The sequence below is a fragment of the Globicephala melas genome, chromosome 13 (genome assembly GCF_963455315.2).
Source record: "Globicephala melas chromosome 13, mGloMel1.2, whole genome shotgun sequence".
In the NCBI taxonomy this organism is placed as follows: Eukaryota; Metazoa; Chordata; class Mammalia; order Artiodactyla; family Delphinidae; genus Globicephala; species Globicephala melas.
In genome coordinates, this window is record NC_083326.1 from 83,389,695 (window position 1) to 83,412,772 (window position 23,078).

Sequence of the window (23,078 nt, forward strand, 5' to 3'; positions counted from 1 at the left end):
GGATTGTATAGTCTGTGAATTACATCTCAATAAATTCCACCTCAATAAATATGTGATAAAAATATACAAAGAGTCTTGCCTACCGGAGATCACACTGAAATGACAGCGATGCATCTCAGAAAGAATCGTATGAATCAAGAGGCAATGATAAGAACGGATTCCTCCCCCAGCTCTGGATCCCTCCATAGCTCCCACCTTCCCTCACCAGCCTGGTGCCAGGACTAACCGCAACCCCAGCCACACCCTGCACGTTCTCTAGTCTGGATCATGCTGTTCGTCCTGCCTGGAATGGCCTGCCCCACATTCTACCCCTGGACATCCTACCCATCCCACAAGACCCATCTCAAGGCCCTGAAGAGCTGCACTGCCCTCTCCTCTCCACTCAGAATTCACTGTGTCCTCTGATCCCACCACCCTCTATCCCTGCCACACTAACTTTTAGAGCGACTGAATCAAGTCAAGTTCATGTCCCTCATTTGTCAGATAGGAAACTGACCATCGGAGAGATGGACAGGCTCCAAGTCACATGGCAGCAGGTGATGAACGCCACTCAGCTCCAAGGGATGCCATCAAACCCCGCAAAGACGCCCTGGGTTTGGGAACAGACGCTGCAAAGAAGCTCAGTGGGTCAGTCATAACTGCTACCGGATTTTACTCCCCTGTTTCTGTCCCACCCCCATCGTGCCAGAAAGGAAACTGCAACCGACTGGCAGCCGTGCCATGGAGGTGTGAAATGTCCTTGTCCTAAAGAGACCTGGCGCAGGGCTCAGAGTCTTGTGGCTGGGGTGATGTCCTCAGGACCCAGGTTTGGACCAAGCCCCACCTGCCCAGACGGAGACAAGCCTGAGCTCTTGTGGGGCTCAGGAGGTTGGAAGGGGTACCCAGGGCAGGCTGGGGTGTGTGTGACGGCCCCAAGCTTCTCCCCCGGCGCCTCCTCTCCATCCCCCTGCTATAGATTTGGTCCAGCCCTCACCTCTCTTGCCGGGACTACTGTAAAAGGTTCCCGACAGCCACGTCTGCCACCAGCTCCTTGTTCAAACTCTCCTCCATAAGCTCAGAGCTGATCCTGTCACTCCCCTGCAGAAACCCTGCGAAAGAATCCACATCCCTCACTGCTCAGCGCTTTTTGTGTGTGGCATTCTCAGCCCCGACTCTCTGGCACGGACGATTAACATCTGTTGTCTCCGATTGGTCTGCATCCATTCCCACACATCTTTGGGCTGAGTCATTGCAATTTTCCTCTGGAGAAACTTCCCTTTCCCACTCTCTGTGAGTGTGGCTTAGATGGGTGCCCTCCATGTGGCTCAGGAATGGACGACATGCCTATTCTAACCTCAGACCACAAAGACTGATTCAGTGGTGGGCTAATGAGAGGCTCCCTGAGACTCTCGCTGAGAATCTGGGAAAGAAGCAATTTCTTTCTGCTGGGGTTGCAAAGCTGGCCGAGTACCAGGGGCCACTATATGGCAAGAGGCTGCTTGAGAATGACAACAACACAGAGGAAAGCAAAGCTGAGAGAAGGTCTGAAACAAATTCCTGACAGCATCATTTGGGCACCTGGAACCAGCTATACCTGAAGCCATGATTAACTCAAAGCTTTTAGTTATTCAGCCGAAAATTCCTTAAAAAAAAAAAAAATCCTTAAACCAGTTTAACTTAGGCTTTTGTCACTTTTAGCCAAAAGCAGACTCTAACCTCTCCCTTTTAAGGCTTCTCTCCATTACCTCCCTATCTGTAACCCGGAGGTTCTTGTCCTTCCAAGAACCTAGAAGTGTATGGCCTGAATTCACAAGACACTTAATGACTGTGCTCGGACGAGAGCCAACCTGATGGTAAGCTCCTCTGTCTAACCTCCCCCACCTGTAACCCAAGAGACCAGCACAGTGCCTGCAAACCAGAAACAGTCAATAAATATTTGTTGGAACAAATGGCAAGCGCGGAGCTTTCCTGTGACGGTTCATTATACTCTTCTGAAACGGCACCTCCATCTTCTACACCTACCTGTCAAAATCTTAGCGTTATTATCACTGACATCCAGCTGAAGCAAGAGCTGGTCCGTGAAGCTCCACGCCACCCCCATCGGGATTAACCGCACTATCTCTGTGTTCCTGGCACATTCTGGGGGCACATCTACGTGGGAGACACCTCTGGTGCCCCGTGTCACATCCTGGGCCCACCTGGGTTTTGCTGCAGCTGCGGTGCAGTTTCATCCATGTGGACAGGAGCCCACCTCAAGCACACACTGTATGTCTTTCCATTTCTGCTCCACAAGTTCTGCCCAGGAGTGCTGGGGAGATGACACCTCCGGGGGCCACTCTTAGCTAATTGGGGACAGGCATTTGTGGATAACTGTTCTAAGCCTTTCTTCTCCAGAAAGACAGTTCCGGGAGGTGTTCTATGGTGCTTCTCAGAGGTCCCAGCGGGACTGAGCTCCCACTGTGACCTCAATGACACACCCTCAAATTCCCTTTTCCTCCTTCCCTCACTTCTCTGGTCTTTGGGATCACCTCACAAATTAACCTCCTGCCCAGAGTCCTTTTCTCAAGCTCGCTTCAAGGGAACCCAGACTAAGACAACCTCTTACCACTAAGACAACCCCCTTCCACCTTAAGTGTGGCTGCTGGTCTCCAGGTCTATCTCCTGCACTGGGCTGTAAGCTGCCTGAACCTCCACAGCACTCAGCGCATTGCCTGCAGATAAAAAAGCAGACTTCTCTCTGCAGCTTCCCTGGCCTGCATCACTGGCCCCTGCCGACCTCTCTGACCTTATTCAGACCCTCTCCCTCATCGTCAGCTTGCACAACAGGCACCCTTGCCTTCTTATACTTTCCTGACTGCACTGCAATTTCTCCTGCCTCAGGGCCTTTGCACATGCCACTCCCCCGCTTCACCTAGTTTACTTTCACTCATTCTTTCGATCACCTCCTTGAGGAAGCCTTTTTGACTCCCCCAGACTATCATGGTAATAATACCAACAGCTAACACTTTAAATGAACTAACTCATTTAATTCTCAGAACACCAATCTGGGGGTAAGTATTGTTATTAGTATTCCCATTTTAGAGATGAGAAAACTGAGGTGCAAAGAGGCTAAATAATTTATCCAAAGACACGGAGGCAGTAAGGAACCGAGGCAGACTGGCTCTAGAGTCCACACAGTTAGTTACGCACTCCAGACCCTCCCTCAGTTATGGGACCTTCTGGCACCATCCCTCTCCTTTAGCATGAATCACCGTTTAAAAAAAAATCGAGATATAATTCACTTACCATAAGATCCACTCTTTTTTTTTTTTTTTTTAATTGGATGTGCCACGCAGCTTGTGGGATCTTAGTTCCCCAACCAGGGATCGAACCCATGCACCCTGCAGTAGAAGCATGAAGTCCTAACCACTGGACCACCAGGGAATTCCCAAGATCCACTCTTTTAAAGTATAAAATTCAGAGAGGGACTTCCCTGGTGGCGCAGTGATTAAGAATCCGCCTGCCAATGTAGGTGACACGGGTTCGAGCCCTGGTCCGGGAAGACCACACATGCCACGAAGCAACTAAGCCCGTGCGCCACGTCTACTGAGCTTGTGCTCTAGAGCCCGCGTGCTGCAACTACTGAGCCCAGGTGCCACATCTACTGAAGCCTGCACGCCTAGAGCCCGTGCTCTGCAACAAGAGACGCCACAGCAAGGAGAAGCCCGCACACTGCAACGAAGGGTAGCCGCCGCTCGCCGCAACTAGAGAAAGCTCGTGTATAGCAACGAAGACGCAACGCAGCCAAAAAATAAATAAAAGTTAAAAAAAAAAACCATTAAAGAAATTCAGAGATTTTTAGTACATTCAGAGTTGCGCAACCATCATCACTATCTAATTCCAGAACATTTCCATCACCCTGAAAGAAACCCCGTACCCACCAGAAGTCACTCCCCATACACTCCTTTCCCCAGTCCCTGCAACCACCAGTCTGCTTTCTGTCTCTACTCTGGACATTTCCAATAAATGGACTCATACAATATGGGGGCTTTTGTGTCTGGCTACCTTCACTTAGCATGTTTTTGAGGTTCATCCAAATTACAGCATGTCTCAGTATTCCATTCCTTTTTATGGCTGAATGATGTTCCACTGTATGCAGAGATCATATTTTGTTTATCCATTCTTCAGTTGATGGACATGTAGATTGTTTCCACCTTTTGGCTGTTGGGAATAGTGTTGCTATGAACATTTGTGTACACGTTTTTATGTGGTCATATATTTTAAGTTTTCTCGTGCATATGCCTAGAATTGGAATTGCTGGGTCACATGGTATATTATGTGATTATTTGACTAATGTCTGTCTCCCATACTGGCTGTAAGCTCCATGTGGACAGGAACCAGTTCTCTATTTTATCCCCCATGCCTGCAACACAGTCAACAGTTATTTGAATGAATGAATGAATGAATGGCAGATGCCCAGTAACCACCACCGAGCTGGATACCCTGGGCTAGAATGCTGGGAGTCCTGGGTTCCAGGATCAGCCCTGCCTCTGCCCAGCTGTGTGTCTTCTAGCCAGCAGCTGGCCCTCCCTCGGCCTCCTATTTCTCTCAAGTGTAATGAGGAAAAAGCAAGGCAGCCTGGCCCCCCTCGAGCCAGCCTGCAGAAGCCAGCTTCCCACTCACCACAGGCTCCTCCTCTCCGTTCTGGCTGAGTTCGCCCTGCAGCCTCTCTCTCAGCTTCCCGAGCTCCGCCCGCAGGCTGCCCATCTCCTGCTCCTTGGTTTGCAGATCTGCCTCCAGTTCTACCTTCTGTTCGATCAAGGCCTTCCCCTGGGCCTCCACCACTGTGACACGGTGCCGGAGGTCGTGGTTGATCTTCATCAGCCGGGTCTGCTGCTGCTGCAGCTGTAGAGAGATGAAGGCTATTGGATAGGGCCGCCACATCCAGTAGCACATGTTGTGTACTGCACAAGAGCAAACCATCTACAGGCGTGCCATTCATACTGTAGATGCCTTGATTTGTTTGAAATTTGTTCACGTTCTTACAACTCTGTTGATGCCAGAGATGGGCCATGTGTATATTTACTATGATAATTTTATGACAGATGGAAGATAAGTGTCTTGTTAGTATATTATGACAATTTCCCAACAGAGGGAAGTAACATGCCTTGAGAAAGGGGCATCTTTTTCTAATTTAGGCAGAGACACCGTATAGGTTCCCGGAGCAGCCTGGACCATGCTGGGGCATGAAGGGGATGGGCTGGAGGAAGCCTCAGAGTCAGAGCAGAGGCTGACCGGGCCCTGGGACCTCCTCAGTGTGTGGAAAGAGTCAGGTCACTGGGCAGTGCCATGTTCCCTCCTACTGCGCCAGTGAAGACTCGGCCGAGGGTCCTCCGCACGGCAACTGTTTCAGGGCTGGGCCTCTCAAGCCGTAAGCAGGATCCCCACCCCACGGAGCCCATGGAGTGAGACTGACGGGGAGAAGGGGCGCTTCCTGAGGGGAGGATCCCGTCTCTTGCTGGTACCCACTGGCCGGGAGGGCAGACACAGGGCCGGGGCTCAGCACTTACAGCCTCAACATCCTCGTTCTTCAGCCCGAGCTCCCGATCCTTGGCACGGATCTCGTCGCGCTGTTTGTCCACCACCTCCTTCAGCTTCTTCATCACCTGCCGCTCCCGCTCCGACATGCCTGGGGTGGGGTGAGAGGGACCCATGGGTGTGTCCACCTCCCTCCGCTGCTTAAGCCATCCGGCGGCTCCCCATCGAGATGAACCTGCCCCCCACCTCCTCCTGGACTCACCTCTGCTCGTCTGCCCCTCCCCAGCGCCTGCTTTCTGCCCCTCCACCCTTCCCCTGCTCATCCCCACCGCAGGGCATTTGCTGTTTCCAGCTTCCGCAAGTCCCTTCCTACCAACCTCCCCCAGGCTGGCTCCCCTTGATTCTCAGGCCTCAGCTCAAAGTCACCTCCTCACAGAGGCCTCTCCTTCCCTGACCACCCCCCGCCAAGTAGCCCCCTCCTCCCACCTCATCCATCCCCTCACTTTTTACAATGGCTAAGTGTCTGGTACATCCTTTCATCTAATGAAAGATGATACTGCATAGTGATTCAGAGGGTCGGCTCTGGAGATCAAACACCGGTTCTCCCATTTATTAATTGTGTGGCGTTGGGCTACCCAACCTGTGCCTCAGTTTCCACATCTCTAAAATGGGAATAACAGTACCTACCCCATAGGGCTGCTGCAAGGATTGCTCTTGTTAATACACATGAAGCCAATATTGAAGAAGATGTCTGGTACACAGCAGGTGCTCAAAGGGTGTTGTCTGTTCTCCCTGCCCCTCGTCCCCCAAGTATACGGTCAGCCCAGGAGGCAAGACCTTGCCTAACCTATTCACTGTGTATTTCCTGGACTAGCATAGTGCCCGGCACACAGTAGGTGTCTGCTCAGGGCTTTGGTGAATTAAGAAACGTGCGGATGGATGCTGTATTAGTTTTATGTGCTGCTGTAACAAATAACCAACAAATTTTGGTAGCTAAGAGCATCAGAAATTTATTTTCTCAAAGTTCCAGAAGGCAGAAGTTTAAAATCAGTCCAATGTTGGGAGTTCCCTGCTGGCCTAGTGGTTAGGATTCCGGGCTTTAACTGCCGTGGTCTGGGCTCTATCCTTGGTTGGGGAACTGAGATCCTGGAAGCCATGCAGCACGGGCAAAAAAAAAAAAAAAAATCAAACGTCAGTCCAATATCAAGACGTCACCACATCTGTGCTCCCTCTGGAGACTCTAGGGGAGAATTTGTTCCTGGCCTCTTCCAGCTTCTGGTGGCTGCCAGCGTTCCTTGGCTTGGGGCCCCATCACTCCAGTCTCTGCCTCTGTGGTCACATGCCTCCTTCTCTTCTGTCTGTGTCAAATCTCTCTCTGCCTCCTTTTCAAAAAAAAATTTTTTTTTTGGCCATACAGTGAGGCATGTGGGACTTCCCCGACCAGGGATTGAACCCATGCCCCCTGCATTGGGAGCACAGAGTCTTAACCACTGGACCACCAGGGAAGTCCTCTGCCTCCTCTTTATAAGGACACTTGTGATGGCATTTAGGGTGCACCCAAATAGTACAGGATAAATGCCCATCTGAAGATTCTGACTAAGTTACATCTGTAAATATTTTACCATATAACGTAACGGCCACAGGTTCCAAGGATTAAGACCTGATATTTAGGGGGCCTATTATTCAGCCTCTCATAGGCACTAAGTCTGAGAGCTAATCCCCGCTCCCCAGGAGACCAGAGCTGGGGAGAGTGGTAGTCAGGCTCAACCACAGATTAACAAGGGAGAAACCATTGCTTCTCTCCAATTTTCCTCCCCTATGGGACTCAGGGGACATACCACTAGACGACCAGGCCCTGGGGAAAAGAACCTATGTGGGTGATTCCTCAGCTATTCTCCCCATGGGACTCCCTTCTCTAAGCCGCTCCATCCCAGCTTTTCCGCTGCCCTCCTCATGTCCTGGATATTCCCAAGCAGGCAGTCACCACGATGAACGAGCATTCATGGTGCGTGTCTAGAACGGTGTGTGATGCTGCTGGGGCTACAAACCCAGAGAAGACCCAGACCCTGCCCTGGATGAGCTGGAGGCTTTATGTAACAGGCACAAAGGCAGGACGGTCCCAGAAGGCAGCCATCCTGTCTCAATCATCTCTGTAGTCTGGGGCTTCATATGCGGTAGATGCTCCAGGCTGGCCGATGGAAGAGGGACTAGTTCCCCTCCACGTTCCCAACGTATAGCTCACTCCTACTAAGCCCAGTAAGGATAAACTGCTTTACACCCTCGACCCTATTTCATTCTCACTCCCAACCACTGGAAATGGGTATTATTGTTGTGGCCATTTTAACATGAGTCCCATTTTACAGATACGGAAAACTGAGGTCCAGAGACAGACTTGTTCAAAGTCGCACAGCTAGGCTCTGGCAGAGCTGGGGCTCAAACTCAAGTTTTCTGACTCCAAGTCCTGTGTCCTCTCCATGATGCCATGCTGCCTCCCCACTGGGGGACAAGACTCAGAAGCTCCTGGTAGGTCACCAGAATGTGTCACCATGGGGCAGACTCCAGCCCATACTTTGTTCCAGACAGGGCCACCTGCTGGGAGTACTCACATTTTACTGTGCATACACGTTCGACATTCATTCCTCAAGTATTTATCGAGCACCTGCTGTATACCTGACACTGAGCTAATCGCTAGGGTCATGATGGCAAGTAAGTGTGGTACAATTCTGCTCTCACCAACTTACAGGCATTAGACAGATGTGTGTGTCATTACAGACCATAACAAGTACTGTGAAAGACTCAACGGGGGCTGAGAAAGAATGATGAGGGAGACCCAATGTAGACTGCGGGTGCAGGAAGGCCTCTTGGACAAGGGTCATTAATGCTGAGACCGGAAGGGGGGAAGGGCAGCCAGGTGACGCGGACGAGCGTTCCCAGGCAGGGGCCCTATGGGAGGAGACCCTGCATCTGAGGCGCTGGAGGGCAGTGCCAGTGGCCGAAGCACAGTGGCCGAGGGGGTGATACAGGCTTGAGCTGGGAGTGAGGCTGGACCGTGCGGGGCCTCGGAGGCCAGGTAAGGAGGCTGGATTTTCCTCTAAAGGGGAAACAAGAACCTCAGGATCTCAACACGTAGAGCCTGCACGGAGCTGGAGGGTCAGGCCAAGGAGACCAGGAAGGGACAGCCATAGAGGAAAGACTTACAGGAGGGCAGGGGTTCCTGGTATGCAAATGAGACGAGCTGGAAGGAAAGGAATTGTGATGAGAAAAGCTGTCAACTGAGTGACTGGGAGGCCCTGAAGGCAATAAGGGTGACTTTGAACGCCTGGGTTCCATCACAGCATATGGCCTCTGACTTCTGAAGTGACGTTAACCTCGCTGAACCTCCATTTCCTCACCCGCAAAGTGGGGACATGCTGATGTTTTTCTTTTCTTTCTTTTTTTTTTTTAATTTTTGGCCACGCCGCTCGGCATGCAGGATCTTAGTTCCCTGCCCGGGGATCGAACCCGTGCCCCCTGCAGTGGAAGCACAGAGTCTTAACCACTGGACCACCAGGGAAAGTCCCATGATGCTTTTCTTTATTCCACCTCTCTGACAATGCTGTACATATAAAATACGTACACTAGGGAATCACACAAGGCCATGAAATAGGATCTTTTCCTACTGGTGGGCCTGGGGCATCCATTCTGCCCCTCAGACCACTCAGCTTCCTCCTTGGACCTCATACCAAGCTAGGAGGCTGAGAGATGCAGAGAAGCTGCACAGGTCCCTCAGAGATGCCAGCCCAAGAAGGAGTGGAGAGGCAGGGATGGAGAGAAGGGGCAAGCATCCTCACCAGGACGGCTAAACTGAAAAGGACTGTCAATGTAAGTGCTGGAGAGAAGGCGGAGCAACAGGAATGCTCGTCTGAGCTGCCGGGGGGGGTTGCTACTTGGGAAAACCAATAGGCATCACCTACTACTGCTGTTACACATCCTCTGTGAACCAGCAGCTGATGCTGGGCATAAACCCCCACAGGCCTTCATGCACAGTGCACGTGATCGCCAGCAGAAGGATGGTTCAATAAACTGCAGGAAGAGCGGACACTACGTGGCTATTTAAAAGACAGGTACACTGGTAAGCACAGTAGGGACAATCCGTACAGCACAAGACGTGCAAAAGCGTTCACAGCAGCTTCATTCATCATAGCCCCAAACTGGAAACTGCCATGATGCCTATCAACAGGAGAACGAATAGGGACTTCCCTGGTGGTCCAGTGGTAAAGAATCCACCTTGCAATGCAGGGGACGCGGGTTCAACTAAGATCCCACATGCCTCGGGGCAACTAAGCCCACGTGCCACAACTATTGAGCCCGCGTGCTGCAAACTACAGAGCCCATGCGCTCTAGAGCCCGTGCGCCACAACTAGAGAGAAGCCCAAGCACTGCAACAAAGAGACCTCGCGCCATAAGGAAAGATCCCGCATGCCTCAACAAAGATCAGGGAACCAAGGACTTCCCTGGTGTGTTGCAACTAAGACCCGACGCAGCCAAAAAAATAAGGAAAATAAATATTTAAGAAATAGTAGAATGAATAGATAAACCTTGATACTAACAAGCAATGGAATACTATACAGCTATGAAAAAGAATAACTACACGTTCCACTTGGAGTTTATAAAGTCAGTTATTTCTTCAGACACTCCTTGCTCCTCAAAGGATGCTCTTCAGCTGGACTCCTGAGATGAAGGGCCCCCAGACTTGCAATGGGGAAACACAGGGCCATCTGGGGGTTCTGGGCACCAGGTGTCCCCCTCCCAAAACTCCTGGGCCACTGCTGCAAGGTGGGGCCTGGGCCTGGGCTAGTGTGACAAGAGGACACTGCTAACGTCTCCCAAAAAAAGCGCTCCTTAGACACAGTGCATGAGCGAGTGTGTGTGTGTGTGTGTGTGTGTGTGTGTGTGTCTGTGTGAAGGAGGAGGGCTGAAATCAGGTGTAGGCAGAGTCTGTGAAAAAGCCACGAAAGTATTCACTGCTCTCTGAGCACCTGTCCCGCGAAGGCTCCAGGCAGGGGCATCAAGGGCCCAACTCGTGAAATTTAATCCTTGGTAGGGGGCAGATTCCACTCCTGGAGAAATCAGGTGAGCAGAACAGCTACGTGGGGTGGGCGCAGGGGAGCATGAGCCCAGAGAAAGGAAACCTGGACCTGGAGCCCAGCTACATCCAAGTTCCCCGACCAGGGATTGAACCCGGGCCACCGCAGTGAAAGTGCCGAGTCCTAACCCCTGGGAACTCCCAAAGCGCCAGGGAACTCCCAAAGACAGCAATGGGTTTTTTTGGCTGCACCTCACGGCTTGTGGGATCTCAGTTCCCCGACCAGGGATAGAACCCGGGTCACGGCAGTGAAAGCCCAGAATCCTAACCACTGGACCATCAGGGAACTCCCCATCTGTCATGGGTGTCGGTAGCTGTAGGACTAAGAAGCTAGAGAACAAACGGCAAAGAGCTTAGAGTCTGGAGCTAGATTACTGGGACTCATTCCTGGCTTTGCCACTTCCCTTGCAGCTGAACTTGTGCCTTGTGCCTGTTTTCTCACCTGCAAATGGGGATCACGTGGAGGCCCCACCTGGGGCGCTCTCGTGAGGCTGCATATGTTAATCTACATGAAGTGCTCACAACAGGCCTGGCAGAGTAAGAGTCTCTAAGTGTTAGCTGTTATTTTATCTATAAAATAGAAATGCTAGTTTTCCCTGTTCCAAAGGTTGCTGCTAAGTCCAAGCGCCGTTACGAAAGTGCTTCGAAAAATTAAAAGGTTAAGTGTTTTTAACAGACTCACAGACATAGACAAAAGCCAGGAGAGTTCTGAGTAACTGTTTAGTCACCCCAGCAATGCAAGACCCTGGGATCTAAAAGAGACATTCGGGCAAGTGCACAGAGAAGCAAGTGCAAGGTCAGTCCCAGGTCCCGAGTCTGTAGTAGTGAAAACTGGTAATGATCTAAACATCCACCAGCAAGGAAATGATTAAACAAGTACTTTCCACACAATGGGACACTATGTAGCCAGTTAAAAGAAAAAGGCAAGGGCTTCCCTGGTGGTTCAGTGGTTAAGAATCCGCCTACCAATGCAGGGGACACGGGTTCGATCCCTGGTCGGGGAAGATCCCACATGCCGTGGAGCAACTAAGCCTGTGCGCCACAACTACTGAGCTTGCGCTCTAGAGCCCGTGAGCCACAACTACTGAGCCTGTGTGCCACAACTACTGAAGCCCGTGCACCTAGAGCCCGTGCTCTGCAACAAGAGAAGCCTCCGCAATGAGAAGCCCGCGCACCGCAACGAAGAATAGCCCCCTCTCGCCACAACTACAGAAAGCCTGCGCGCAGCAACGAGGACCCCATGCAGCCAAAAACAAACAAATAAATAAATAAATTTATAAAAAACACAAAAAAACGACCTTTTTTTTAAAAAAGCAAAAGGCAAGTGACAAAGTCACAGCAGCAGTATTCGCAATGGCCAAAAGATGGAAGTAGCTCAAATGTCCATCAACAGACGTATGGATTAAAAAAATGTGATCTATCCGAATGATGGAATATTATTCAACCGTAAAAAGAAATGAAGCACTGACACAGGCTACAATGTGGATGAACCTTGAAAACATGATGCTGAGTGAAAGAAGCCAGACACAAAAGGCCACATATTGTATGAGTCCACTTATATGAAATGTCCAGCATAGATAAACCCATAGAGACAGAGAGCAGACTGGAGGTTCCCAAAGGCAGGCGGGAGGGGGGAGTGGGGAGTGACTGCTGTGGGTGCAGGGTCTCCTTTGCGGGTGGTGAAAATGTTCTGGAACTAAATAGAGGTGATGGTGACACAACATTATACGTACATTAAATGATGTACTAAATGCTACTGAATTGTACACTTTAAAACTGTTAATGTTATGTTCTGTGACTCGCTTGTCAATTTTTCTAAAAGGGCAATCCAAACAGTAAACACGTAATTATAATTTGTTAAAAAAAGAAAGGCAAGTGACAATCCATACAGCATAATCCCTTTTATTTTAAAAACAAAACACATTCCCTGCAATGTCAACGCCAGCACCGCAGGAGATTTTTCTTATTTAAAAGCAACACGCACGTGGAATATGTGTGTAAATGCAGAGAGAGGGATGGTCTTCCCTCTGGTGAGTGAGGAAGGAGGCAAAGGGAATTCTCGCGTTTTTCTTGAGTTTTGTTTCAACTTTTACAACATGAATGAATACATGTAATAGTTTCTATTGTTAAAGACCAAAACCACCACCAACACCCACAAACCCATACTGTCTGTGCCCCTCAGTCTCTACAAGAAGAAAAGACCCTGAGAAGATTGAGCCGCTTGCCCCAAATCTGCTAGTTAGTGGCCATTTGGAGCATAATCCGGGTCTCTTAGTACCAGACCCACACGTTTTTCACTCCCCCAGAGCCAGAAAACCGCTTTTGATACCGGATGGTGATGATCACCAGTGTTTATCAAGCACCTGCCGTCACCAGCTACTGGGCTCAGCGCTCACCACGGATGAAGCGGTGCTCAGACCCCCTCGGATCCCTGTGTTCACCCCTTGCCCCTCTTCAGTGTGCTTTTTTTTTTTTTTTCTGTACGCGGGCCTCTCACTGTTGTGGCCCCTCCCATTGCGAAGCACAGGCTCCGGACGCGCAGGCTCAGCGGCCATGGCTCACGGGCCCAGCCGCTCCGCAGCATGTGGGATCTTCCCGGACCGGGACACGAACCCGTGTCCCCTGCATCGGCAGGCGGACTCTCAACCACTGCGCCACCAGGGAAACCCTTCAGTGTGCTTTTGCTACTGACCAGGCACCCTGGGCTCCCTGGCTGGCAGGCTCTGTAAGAAAGTACAGGTCCCATGCCTACGGGCGGGGCAACTCTGAGGAGTAACTCACACCCCAGAGCTCGCTGCCTTGCATGGACTTGGTTGGGCTTCCTCCTTTCCCTGTCCTGATTCCTCCACTTCCCCAATAGTCTTTTCTAGGGCTGCTTCCTTAATGAATCACCTGCAGAGGAACATCTTCGCCTCAGGTCTCCTTCTAGAAGATGCTGACACAAGCAGAACTTAACTCATTTTATCCTCCGAATCCTTTACGAAGTAGGACCCCTGCTGCCCGCCTTGTGTCGCCGATGAACCTCAGGTGCACAGTAGCTCGTTAACTTTTACAAGGCCACACAGCTAATACCAGGATTCAAGCTCCGGCAGCCTGGCTCTAGGAGCCACACTTTTTTTTTTTTTCTTTCACGTTGTGGTGCATCAGTGCTTTTTTCCTCTTTATGGCTGAATGATATCCCATTACATGGACAGACCATCTTTTGTTCACAGTACTTTTAAAAAAATATTTATTTATTTATTTGGCTGCGCTGGGCCTTAGTTGCAGCATGTGGGCTCTAGTTCCCTGAGCAGGGATCAAACCCGGGCCCCCTGTATCGGGAGCGAGGAGTCTTAACCACTGCACCACCAGGGAAGTCCCCAGAACCCACACTCTTGCGACCACTCTACTGCCTCTCAAAGTCTCACAGCCCAAGCTCCTTATGTTATCAGCAAGCGTACTGGAGAGAATAATGTCCCCTCAAACTTCACATCCACCTGGAACCTCAGAAGGTGACCTTACTTGAAAATAGGTCTTTGCAGATGTAATTAAGTTAAGGGGAGGTCAGGCTAAGTGAGGGTGGGCCCTAAATCCAATGACTGGGTCCTTATAAGAGAAAGGAGAGGGAGAGTCAGACCCACAGACCCACAGAGGAGGCCACGTGACAACAGAGGCAGAGCTTGGAGTGACGCAGCCACAGGCCAAGAGTCGCCACCTGGAAGAGGCGGGAGCTTCTTCCCCTAGAACCTTGGGAGGGAGCACAGCCCTGCTGACACCTTGATTTTGGACCCCTGGCCTCCAGATCTGTGAGAGAATACATTTCTTTGTGTGAAGCCTCCCAGTTTGTGGTCATTTGCTACAGGGGCCCCAGGAAACTAATAAAGCAAGCATACGGAGAAAGTCCTATACAGAAGGTGCACAGACGACTTCTATTGAGGTGAAATTCATATCAGCCACTCTCGGGTCCCACGGAAGGTCCACCTGGTAGGACAAAAGCGACGTAATTGCCCTCAGGGCTATCTTTTTTTTAAAAATAAATTTATTTATTTATTTTTGGCTGTGTTGGGTCGTTTCTGTGTGAGGGCTTTCTCTAGTTGTGGCAAGCGGGGGCCACTCTTCATCGCAGTGCGCGGGCCTCTCACTGTCGCGGCCTCTCTTGTTGCAGAGCACAGGCTCCAGATGCGCAGGCTCAGTAGTTGTGGCTGACGGGCCCAGTTGTTCCGCAGCATGTGGGTCTTCCCAGACCAGGGCTCGAACCCGTATCCCCTGCATTGGCAGGCAGATTCTCAACCACTGCGCCACCAGGGAAGCCCAGGGCTATCTTTTTTTTGTTTTTTTGCGGTACGCGGGCCTCTCACTGTTGTGGCCTCTCCCGTTGCGGAGCACAGGCTCCAGACGCGCAGGCTCAGCGGCCATGGCTCACGGGCCCAGCCGCTCCGCGGCATGTGGGATCCTCCCAGACCAGGGCACGAACCCGTGTCCCCTGCATTAGCAGGCGGACTCTCAACCACTGCGCCACCAGGGAAGCCCCCCAGGGCTATCTTTTATTGACTAGTTCTGCATTTGATGCTGTATATATTTTTCTCAACAGTCCTGGGTGTCAGGAGTTGCCACACCCACCTTACAGGTGAGGAACCTGAGGATGGGAACAAGGTGACCCATTGGTAAGAGTGGTCTGAGATTTAAACTGAGGTCCACCTCACTCCACAGCCCATTCCCCTTATAATAGACTGTTCTACCCAGGCACATCTCCAAGAATATTCTAGCTCTGTGTGTCCAACTCAGCAGCCACTAGTGGCAATGGAGCACCTGAGATAGGGCACGTACAAATGGACATGTGCTGAAAATGTAAAATACACATCAGCCATCAACAGATGGGTAGATCAACAAAATGTGGTCTGTCCATTCAATGGGATATTATTCTGCCTTAAAAAGGAAGGAAATTCTGACACAACTACAACATGGATGAAACTCAAGGACATTATGCTCAGTGAAAAAAAACCAGTCACAAAAAGACAAATATTGTATGATTCTACTTATGTGAGCTACCTGGAGTAGTCAAAATTATAGAGACAGAAAGTAGAATGCCAGTTGCCAAGGGCTGGGGGAGGGAGAAATGGAGAGTTATTGTTTAATGGGGACAGAGGTTTACATTTGCAAGATCAGTTCTGGAGTCTGGTTGTACAACAATGTGAATGTTCTTAACGCTGCTGAACTATACACTTAGAAATGGTTAAGATGAGAATTTTTTTTTTAACCTCTTTATTAGAGTACAATTGCTTTACAATGGTGTGTTAGCTTCTGCTTTGTAACAAAGTGAATCAGTTATACCTACACATATGTCTCCATATCTCTTCCCTCTTGCATCTCCCTCCCTCCCACCCTCCCTAACCCACCCCCCAAGGTGGTCACAAAGCACAGAGCTGATCTCCCTGTGCTATGCGGCTGCTTCCCACTAGCTATGTATTTTACATTTGGTAGTGTATATATGTCCATGCCGCTCTCTCACTTTGTCCCAGCTTAAGGTGAGAAATTTTACGTGTATGTTATCACAGTAAAACATACATATATATATTATATTATATATAAATGAATAACCCACCAGATTTCAAAGACTTAATATGAAAAAAATGCAAAATACCCTACTGATAATTTTTAATTTTTAAAATTTTTATTTATTTCTTTCGGCTGCACCATGAGGCTTGCAGGATCTTAGTTCCCTGACCAGGGATTGAACCCAGGCCCTCAGCAGTGAAAGTACAGAGTCCTAACCACTAGACCACCAGGGAATTCCCCCCAACTGATCATTTTTAAATTGATTACATGTTGAAGGATGATATCTTGGATCTACTGGGTTAAATAAAAATATTAGTGAAATTACTTTCACCTGTCCTTTTCACTTTCTTTTAATGCTACACCTGGAAAAATCATAGTCATATCTGTGGCTTGCCTTACATTTTTGGGCAAGGAGAGATATGTACACAACTGGAAGAGCAACCAGTGTATTGCCTTACGTTGTTTTTGGACAGTGCTGTTCTCAGCTGCCCTTCAGAAAATGGATACGTGGTCAGTTTTCATCCTCTCCTGGTGACAGAGTTGTTTGTCCAGAGCCCAAGAATTTTCTTCCAGACGCTTGAGTGTATCTCTGCACCCCCATGCCCCCAGTCCAATTGCTTCCATATCTGTAATTCATCTCCGCATGTGCTAACTAGTAGTTTCCAGGTGCTGACAAGACGATTTCCAAATACAAGAAGTAGGGAAGGGCTTTTTAATCTGGAGACTTCCAGGGAGGGGGAGACAGGAGACTGGCAGGTGCTCTGAGCACACTGCCCAGTATTTTTTTTAAATTAATTTTTATTGGAGTATAGTTGCTTTACACGGTTGTGTTAGTTTCTGCTGTACAGCAAAGTGAATCAGCTATACGTACACATATATCCCCTCTTTTTTGGATTTCCTTCCCTTTTAGGTCACCACAGAACACTGAGTAGAGTTCCCTGTGCTATACAGTAGATTCTCATTAGTTATCTATTTTATACAGAGTAGTGTATATGTGTCAATCCCATTCTCCCAATTCATCCTACTCCCCCTTCCCCCCTTGGTAGCCATACGCTTGTTCTCTACGTCGCAGTGCCCAGTATTAACGGCTGGGAAAGCAGCACTGTTCCGGGCAGGTTGGCTCTTCTAAGCGGGCATCCCAGCCCACTCACCCCCTAAATCCTGTTTGCCCCTAGGCCTTGCCCCACTGCCTAAAGTGGTACCAGACACACAGTCTAACTTCATGGGCTGCATCTCCTCCCAGGGACCCCCCCGGCCCAGTGTCTGTTCCTCTCACAGGTGGAAGACATGCTTTTGCCCTTATTGTGTTCCCATGGCTTCCCAGGCAGAATAAAAATAACTGTGAAAGGCATGCCTGGCATCTGCCCAGTTTCTCCACTAGGGTGAGGGCTGCTGTCGAGCTGAACACCGGAGGCTCCCCGAGCTCACACCCGGGAGCTGGACCCACGCGAGATGCCAATTAAGTGCGTCTCAGATGGTACCCGTGTGGGCTGTCTGATGAAGAGCCCAGCAGGGATGCAGAGAGCCGAGGCCAAGCTCTCCCACACGGGGGGTGCCGTGTGCACACACATGCAACCGAGCGCCTTAGGGTGTTCGGGCCCGTGCCTGGGGGACCTGCGGCCTCTAGGGCATCACTGGGGTAGGCAGGGGGAGTTCCAAGGTCACCCCTGGAGGCCTCTGGGTGCCCTGCAGAAATGTCACAGACCAAAAGATGGCTATGGGGACATCCCTGGTGGCGCAGTGGATAAGACTCCACGCTCCCAATGCAGGGGGCCCGGGTTCGATCCCTGGTCAGGGAACTAGATCCCACGTGTGTGCCACAACTAAGAGTTTGCATGCCACAACTAAGGAGCCGGCAAGCCGCAACTAAGGCCCAGCACAACCAAATAAATAAACGAAATAAAATAAAACCCACCAGACCATAAGGTAGGATTCCAAACGATATTAATTAGGGAGACGACTAACATTTAAAAAACAACAAACAAAAAAAACAAAAGATGGCTGTGGGCACCTCACTAAGTTCAACACAGTTACCACAGGACTCAGCAATTCCATGCCGAGGTATATACCTCAAAGCACCGAAAACACATGTCCACACAAAAACATGAAGGTACCAGAACCTTCACAGCGGTACTCTCCACAATAGCCAGAAGTTGGAAACAACTCAGCGTCCATCGGTGGATGAATAGATAAACAACACGTGGTCCAAACAGACAACGGAGTGCTGCTAAGCCAGAAAGAGAAAGGATGCACCCTCTCAGCCTGTTTTCCTCCTCTTTTCAAAAAGGAGATTGGATTCGATAACAACAGCTCATAGTAACAACAGTTAACACTTGCTGAGTGTGGGCACCAGGTACTATTCAGTTTACACGTATTAATTCATTTAATCCTCACAACAACTTTATGAGGGAGATATGGTTATTGCCCCCATTTCTACAGGGGGCACTTAAGGCACACCAAGGTCAAGTGACTTGATCAAGGTCCCTCAGCCAGTAAGTATTGGGTTAGGATTCACACTGGGCAGTCTGGCTCTAGCACCAACACTTATCACCACTACGACTTTTGTTTTCACTGCACGACTCAGATCTCAACAAAGGAAACCCAAGGAAAAGAGGATGCCAGCAACCAGGTCAAACAATTCCTTTTTCCTTGGTCCCTACGGTCCTTATACAGTGTGCTACTTATTCTCACAGAGTGGTAAACACGAGTTCTGAACTTCAGGCCCCCACGGAAGTCCACCCCCTTCCCAACAAACGTGAGGAGGGGGCTTGTATAGGGACCCAGGAAGTTCACCCAGACTAAAGAGTTGGGCCTGAGATTCCTTGCGATCAGAGCCAGCCTCTGAATGAGAAGGAGGCTGCTGGGGGGCCCACAGCTGATGCAGCGCACGGGGGCCCAGGCCAAACCCCTCTGTCTGTCTTTGCTTCTCCAGCACCAGCAGAGGCCTGGAGTCAAGGTTCTAGATAACTGTTCGTAGGATGAATGACAGTTGGGGGGCTCCAGCACCATTCAGATCTGGGTGGCCACCCTGGGTTGCTCATTGTTAAACGTGTACCCGTGACAAGCACCTCAAATTTCTTCCCAGCACACTTAGAATAAAATCCAAACCTTGGCCTCTAAGGGGCTATGTGATCTGAGCCCTGCTGACCCCACTGACCTCATCTTTAACCACCCTTGGCCTTGATCATCTTCTGTGACACTGGTCTCCTTGGTTTCCATAAACAGTCATGCCCCAGGGCCTTTGCACCTGCTTTCCCCCCAAGATATTTGCATGGCTCACTCCATGACTTCATTAGGGCTCAAATGTCACCTCATCAGAGAGGCCCTCCTTGATCACCATATGCAAAGAAGCACCCCACCAAGTCACCTCTATCATATCCCCCCCAGATTTTAGTTCTTCCATAACCCTGGTCAGAATCTGGAACTGTGTCATCTGTCTGTTTACATAGTTATCACCTATCTCCTCTGCACTAGAACATAAGCTTCCCGAGGGCAGTGGCTTTGTCTTGCCCAATGTGTATACCCAGTGCCTAGAGAAGAGGCTGGAAAAGTGAGGACCCTCGAACAATTTGTCAAATGAACCTCTCGGTTTCATCACCTGTACACCAGGCTACACAATGTCTCTCGGGTAGAGTGATGGTGAGAATCCAAATGACATGAGACACCATTGCTTGGGGACCACGCTCCTGTCACTCGTGATGCCGGTGATGGCAGTGGGAAGAGCCTTCCCCTCACCTCCCATGCTGGCCCCTCCTCTTACCTTCATGCTTCTGGAACTCCTCCTCGGAGAAGCTGACGTCCTTGTGGGAGAGGTTGGTCATGAGCTGCTTGTTCTCCTCCTGCAGCTGGGCGATCTGGGAAAGGAGGTCTTGCGCTTCCCCTCGCCACACGTCCTCCACCAGCTCCAGCTCCTGCGGGGGTGAGGGGCCGGAGTGGGGTCACAGCCTGCTCAGGGCAGCAGCCTTACCCCCCTGACCCTCGGGAGCAGCTCAGGGCTGCTGGGGCTTTGGGTTGTTCCCTTCTCCATGAGAACCAAGCATCGGCAGGTGAGCAGATCAGGCCATCACTAGCCCACATGGCAACTTTACAAAAAACAGAAGGTGTCCTTCCTCTGGGCAAGGCGTGCATTTATGCCGTTAGGACCTGGCCAAGTTAGAAATGCCCTGAAGACAACAATGGCATTGGAACTGTACCTTCTAACTGTCCAGACAGGAGAGAGAGGGTGGAGGGGCAGCCCCAGGCTGCAGGGACCCAAACATACCAATCTCTCTAGGGAGGTCACGTCCCTGATCTTTGGACAGACCCTCCATCAAGACAAACCTCTCTCCAAGGGAGAAAGGGGCTGCAAAGATCCCAGGGATACCACCTGGCCCCGGAGCAACCTGTACATCTGAAACAGGAATCTCTTCAAGCAGACTTGGACGACTCACTCTACAAATCTGAGGCTGTTTCCCTTAGTTGGGGAGCCCTACTATAGAAACTCACAGTGAAGAAAACAAAAACACTCATTTGAAAAGATACATGCACCCCTATGTTTACAGTAGCATTCATTATTTACAATAGTCAAGACGTGGAAGCGACCTAAGTGTCCATCAATAGATGAGTGGATAAAGAAGATGTGGTCCATATATACAATGGAATACTACTCAGCCATAAGAAAGAATGAAATCTTGTCATTTGTAACAACATGTATGGTCCTAGAGAGTATTATGCTAAGTGAAGTAAGTCAGACAGAGAAAGACAAATACCATATGATCTCACTTATTTGTGGAATCTAAAAAACAAACCAAACGAACAAAACAAAATGAAAACATTCTTAGACACAGAGAACAAACAGGTGGTTGCCAGAGGGGAGGCGCTGGAGGGGGAGTGAAATAGGTGAAAGGGATTAAGAGGTACAAACCTTCAGTTACAAAGTAAATAAGCCACAGGGATGTAATATACGGCATAAGGAAAGTGGTCAGTAGTATTGTAATAACTTTGTACGGGGACAGATGGTTACTGGACTTAGCTTGGTGATCATTTCATAATGTATGCAAATGTTAAATCACTGTATAGCACACCTGAGGCTAATATAATATTGTGTCAACTGTATTTCAGTAAAAAAATAAAATAAAAAAATAAAGGCTCACAGGGTTGAATGTGAGGATAAATAAGATGTCTATAAAAATTATTTTGTGGATGGCTGTAATCAGAGAAACACATAATAACAAGTGTTGGCAAGAATGTGAAGAAATTGGAACCCTGGGCATTGCTGGTAAGAATGTAAAATGGTGCAGCCACTGTGGAAAACGGTCTGGCAGTTCCTCAATAAGTTAAACATAGTTACCATATGACACACTAATTCCACTTGTAGGGTCTGAGAAATGAAAACGTGTGTCCACACAAAAACAGGTACATGAATGTTCATAGCAGCACTATTCATAATCGCCAAAAGGTAGAAACAACCCAAATGTCCATCCGTTGATGAAAAGATGAATAAAATGTGGTGTATCTGGAATACGATTCAGGCAAAAAGGGATGAAATACTGACATATGCTACAATTTGGATGAACCTTGAAAACATGATGCTGAGCAAAAGCAGCTGGTCACAAAAGGGCACACAGTGCTTGACTCCATTGATGGGAAATGTCCACAATAGGTAAATCCAGATACAGAAAGCATACTGGCAGCTTTCTAGGGGCAGAAGGGCTGGCAGGGAGTGAGGAATGACTGTTAATGAGTCTGTGTTTTCTGTTCGGAGTAATGAAAATGTTCTAAAATTGATTGTAGTAATGGTTGCACAGCTCTGTGAATAAACTAAAAACCACTGAACTGTATGCTCTGAATGGGTGAATTGTATGGTATGTGAATTATATTCAGTAAAGCTGTTACCAAAAAAAAAAAAAAAAAGAGGTATTTTGTAAAATCATAAACTGTATAGAATGCTGGTTTAAAGCATGGATACTGGAGCCTGTTGACCTGAGTTTGAATTCTGTTTCCGCCACTTACTAGCTGATGTTGGACAGGTTATTCAACCTTAGGGTGCCTTGGAAATGAGGAATACAGTGCTATATCTACCCCCGTGGGGTGTCATGAGGATTAAATGGTTAATATATGTAGATGTTTGGAATAGGGCCCAGTACCCAGAAAGTGCTAAACATATGTCTGCTGATTTCTGGTCCTCTTACAGCCCATCCCAAGCCGGCCCAGGTGGCCGGATGTCAGCATCGCCTCCTTTCATCTTTTAAATAAGTTCCTAAGTCCTATCTCCTTTGTCAGGAAGCCCGCTGCACTGGGGAAATGAGAGGTAATAACTAAGTACTCGCACAGCTGCTTCAAGGTCACCAGGGGAGGTGAAGGGTGGGGCCAGAGGGCGAAAGTGGTGGTGGAATGATGAAGTGGCCACGGGACCTTCCCACAGGCAGGTGTGGGCTGGAAGCTGAATCAGGCTCTTCTTGCCCTGGTCCTCTCTGCTCCCACCTGACACAGGCTGAGCACACAGAGGGCCCCAGTGCTATCTCAAGTGTAACTGGCTGGGGTAGGCGGAACAATGGTCCCCAGAGAGGTCCATATTCTCATCCCTGGAATCTGAGAATATGGAAATTTACATGGCAAAAGGGATTTTGCAGATGTGATTCAGTTAAGGACCCTGAGATGGGGAGATGCTCCTGGTTATCCCGGTGGACCCAATGTAATCACAAGGGTCCTTAAAAGTGAAAGGAGGCAGGAAGGGCAGAATCAGAGACCACGTGGGGACTTCCCTGGTGGTCCAGTGGTTAAGACTCTGTGCTTCCACTGCAGGGGGCGAGGGTTGGCTCCCCGGGTCGCGAAGCAGAGGTCAGAGTTAGAGATTTGAAGATGCTACGCTGATGACTTTGAAGATGGAGGAAGGGGTCACAAGTCAAAGGATACAGCTGGCTCCCAGGAGCTGCAAAAGGCA

The 23,078-nt window shown here is 49.5% G+C and overlaps 1 protein-coding gene across 4 annotated transcripts in view; it reads right to left on the minus strand.

Annotated features, from left to right (window-relative positions):
* The window catches only part of RILPL1 (Rab interacting lysosomal protein like 1), a 44,213-nt gene that overhangs the window by 16,217 nt on the left and 4,918 nt on the right, over positions 1-23,078 (minus strand). For all 4 annotated transcript variants that reach the window (XM_060310018.2, XM_060310016.2, XM_030860079.3 and 1 more), the window contains exons 2-4: positions 19,917-20,067; positions 5,529-5,647; positions 4,642-4,863 (exon numbers count right to left, since the gene is read on the minus strand). In XM_060310018.2, the coding sequence (XP_060166001.1) occupies positions 4,642-4,863; positions 5,529-5,647; positions 19,917-20,067 (492 nt within the window). The remainder of the gene's footprint in view (positions 1-4,641; positions 4,864-5,528; positions 5,648-19,916; positions 20,068-23,078) is intronic.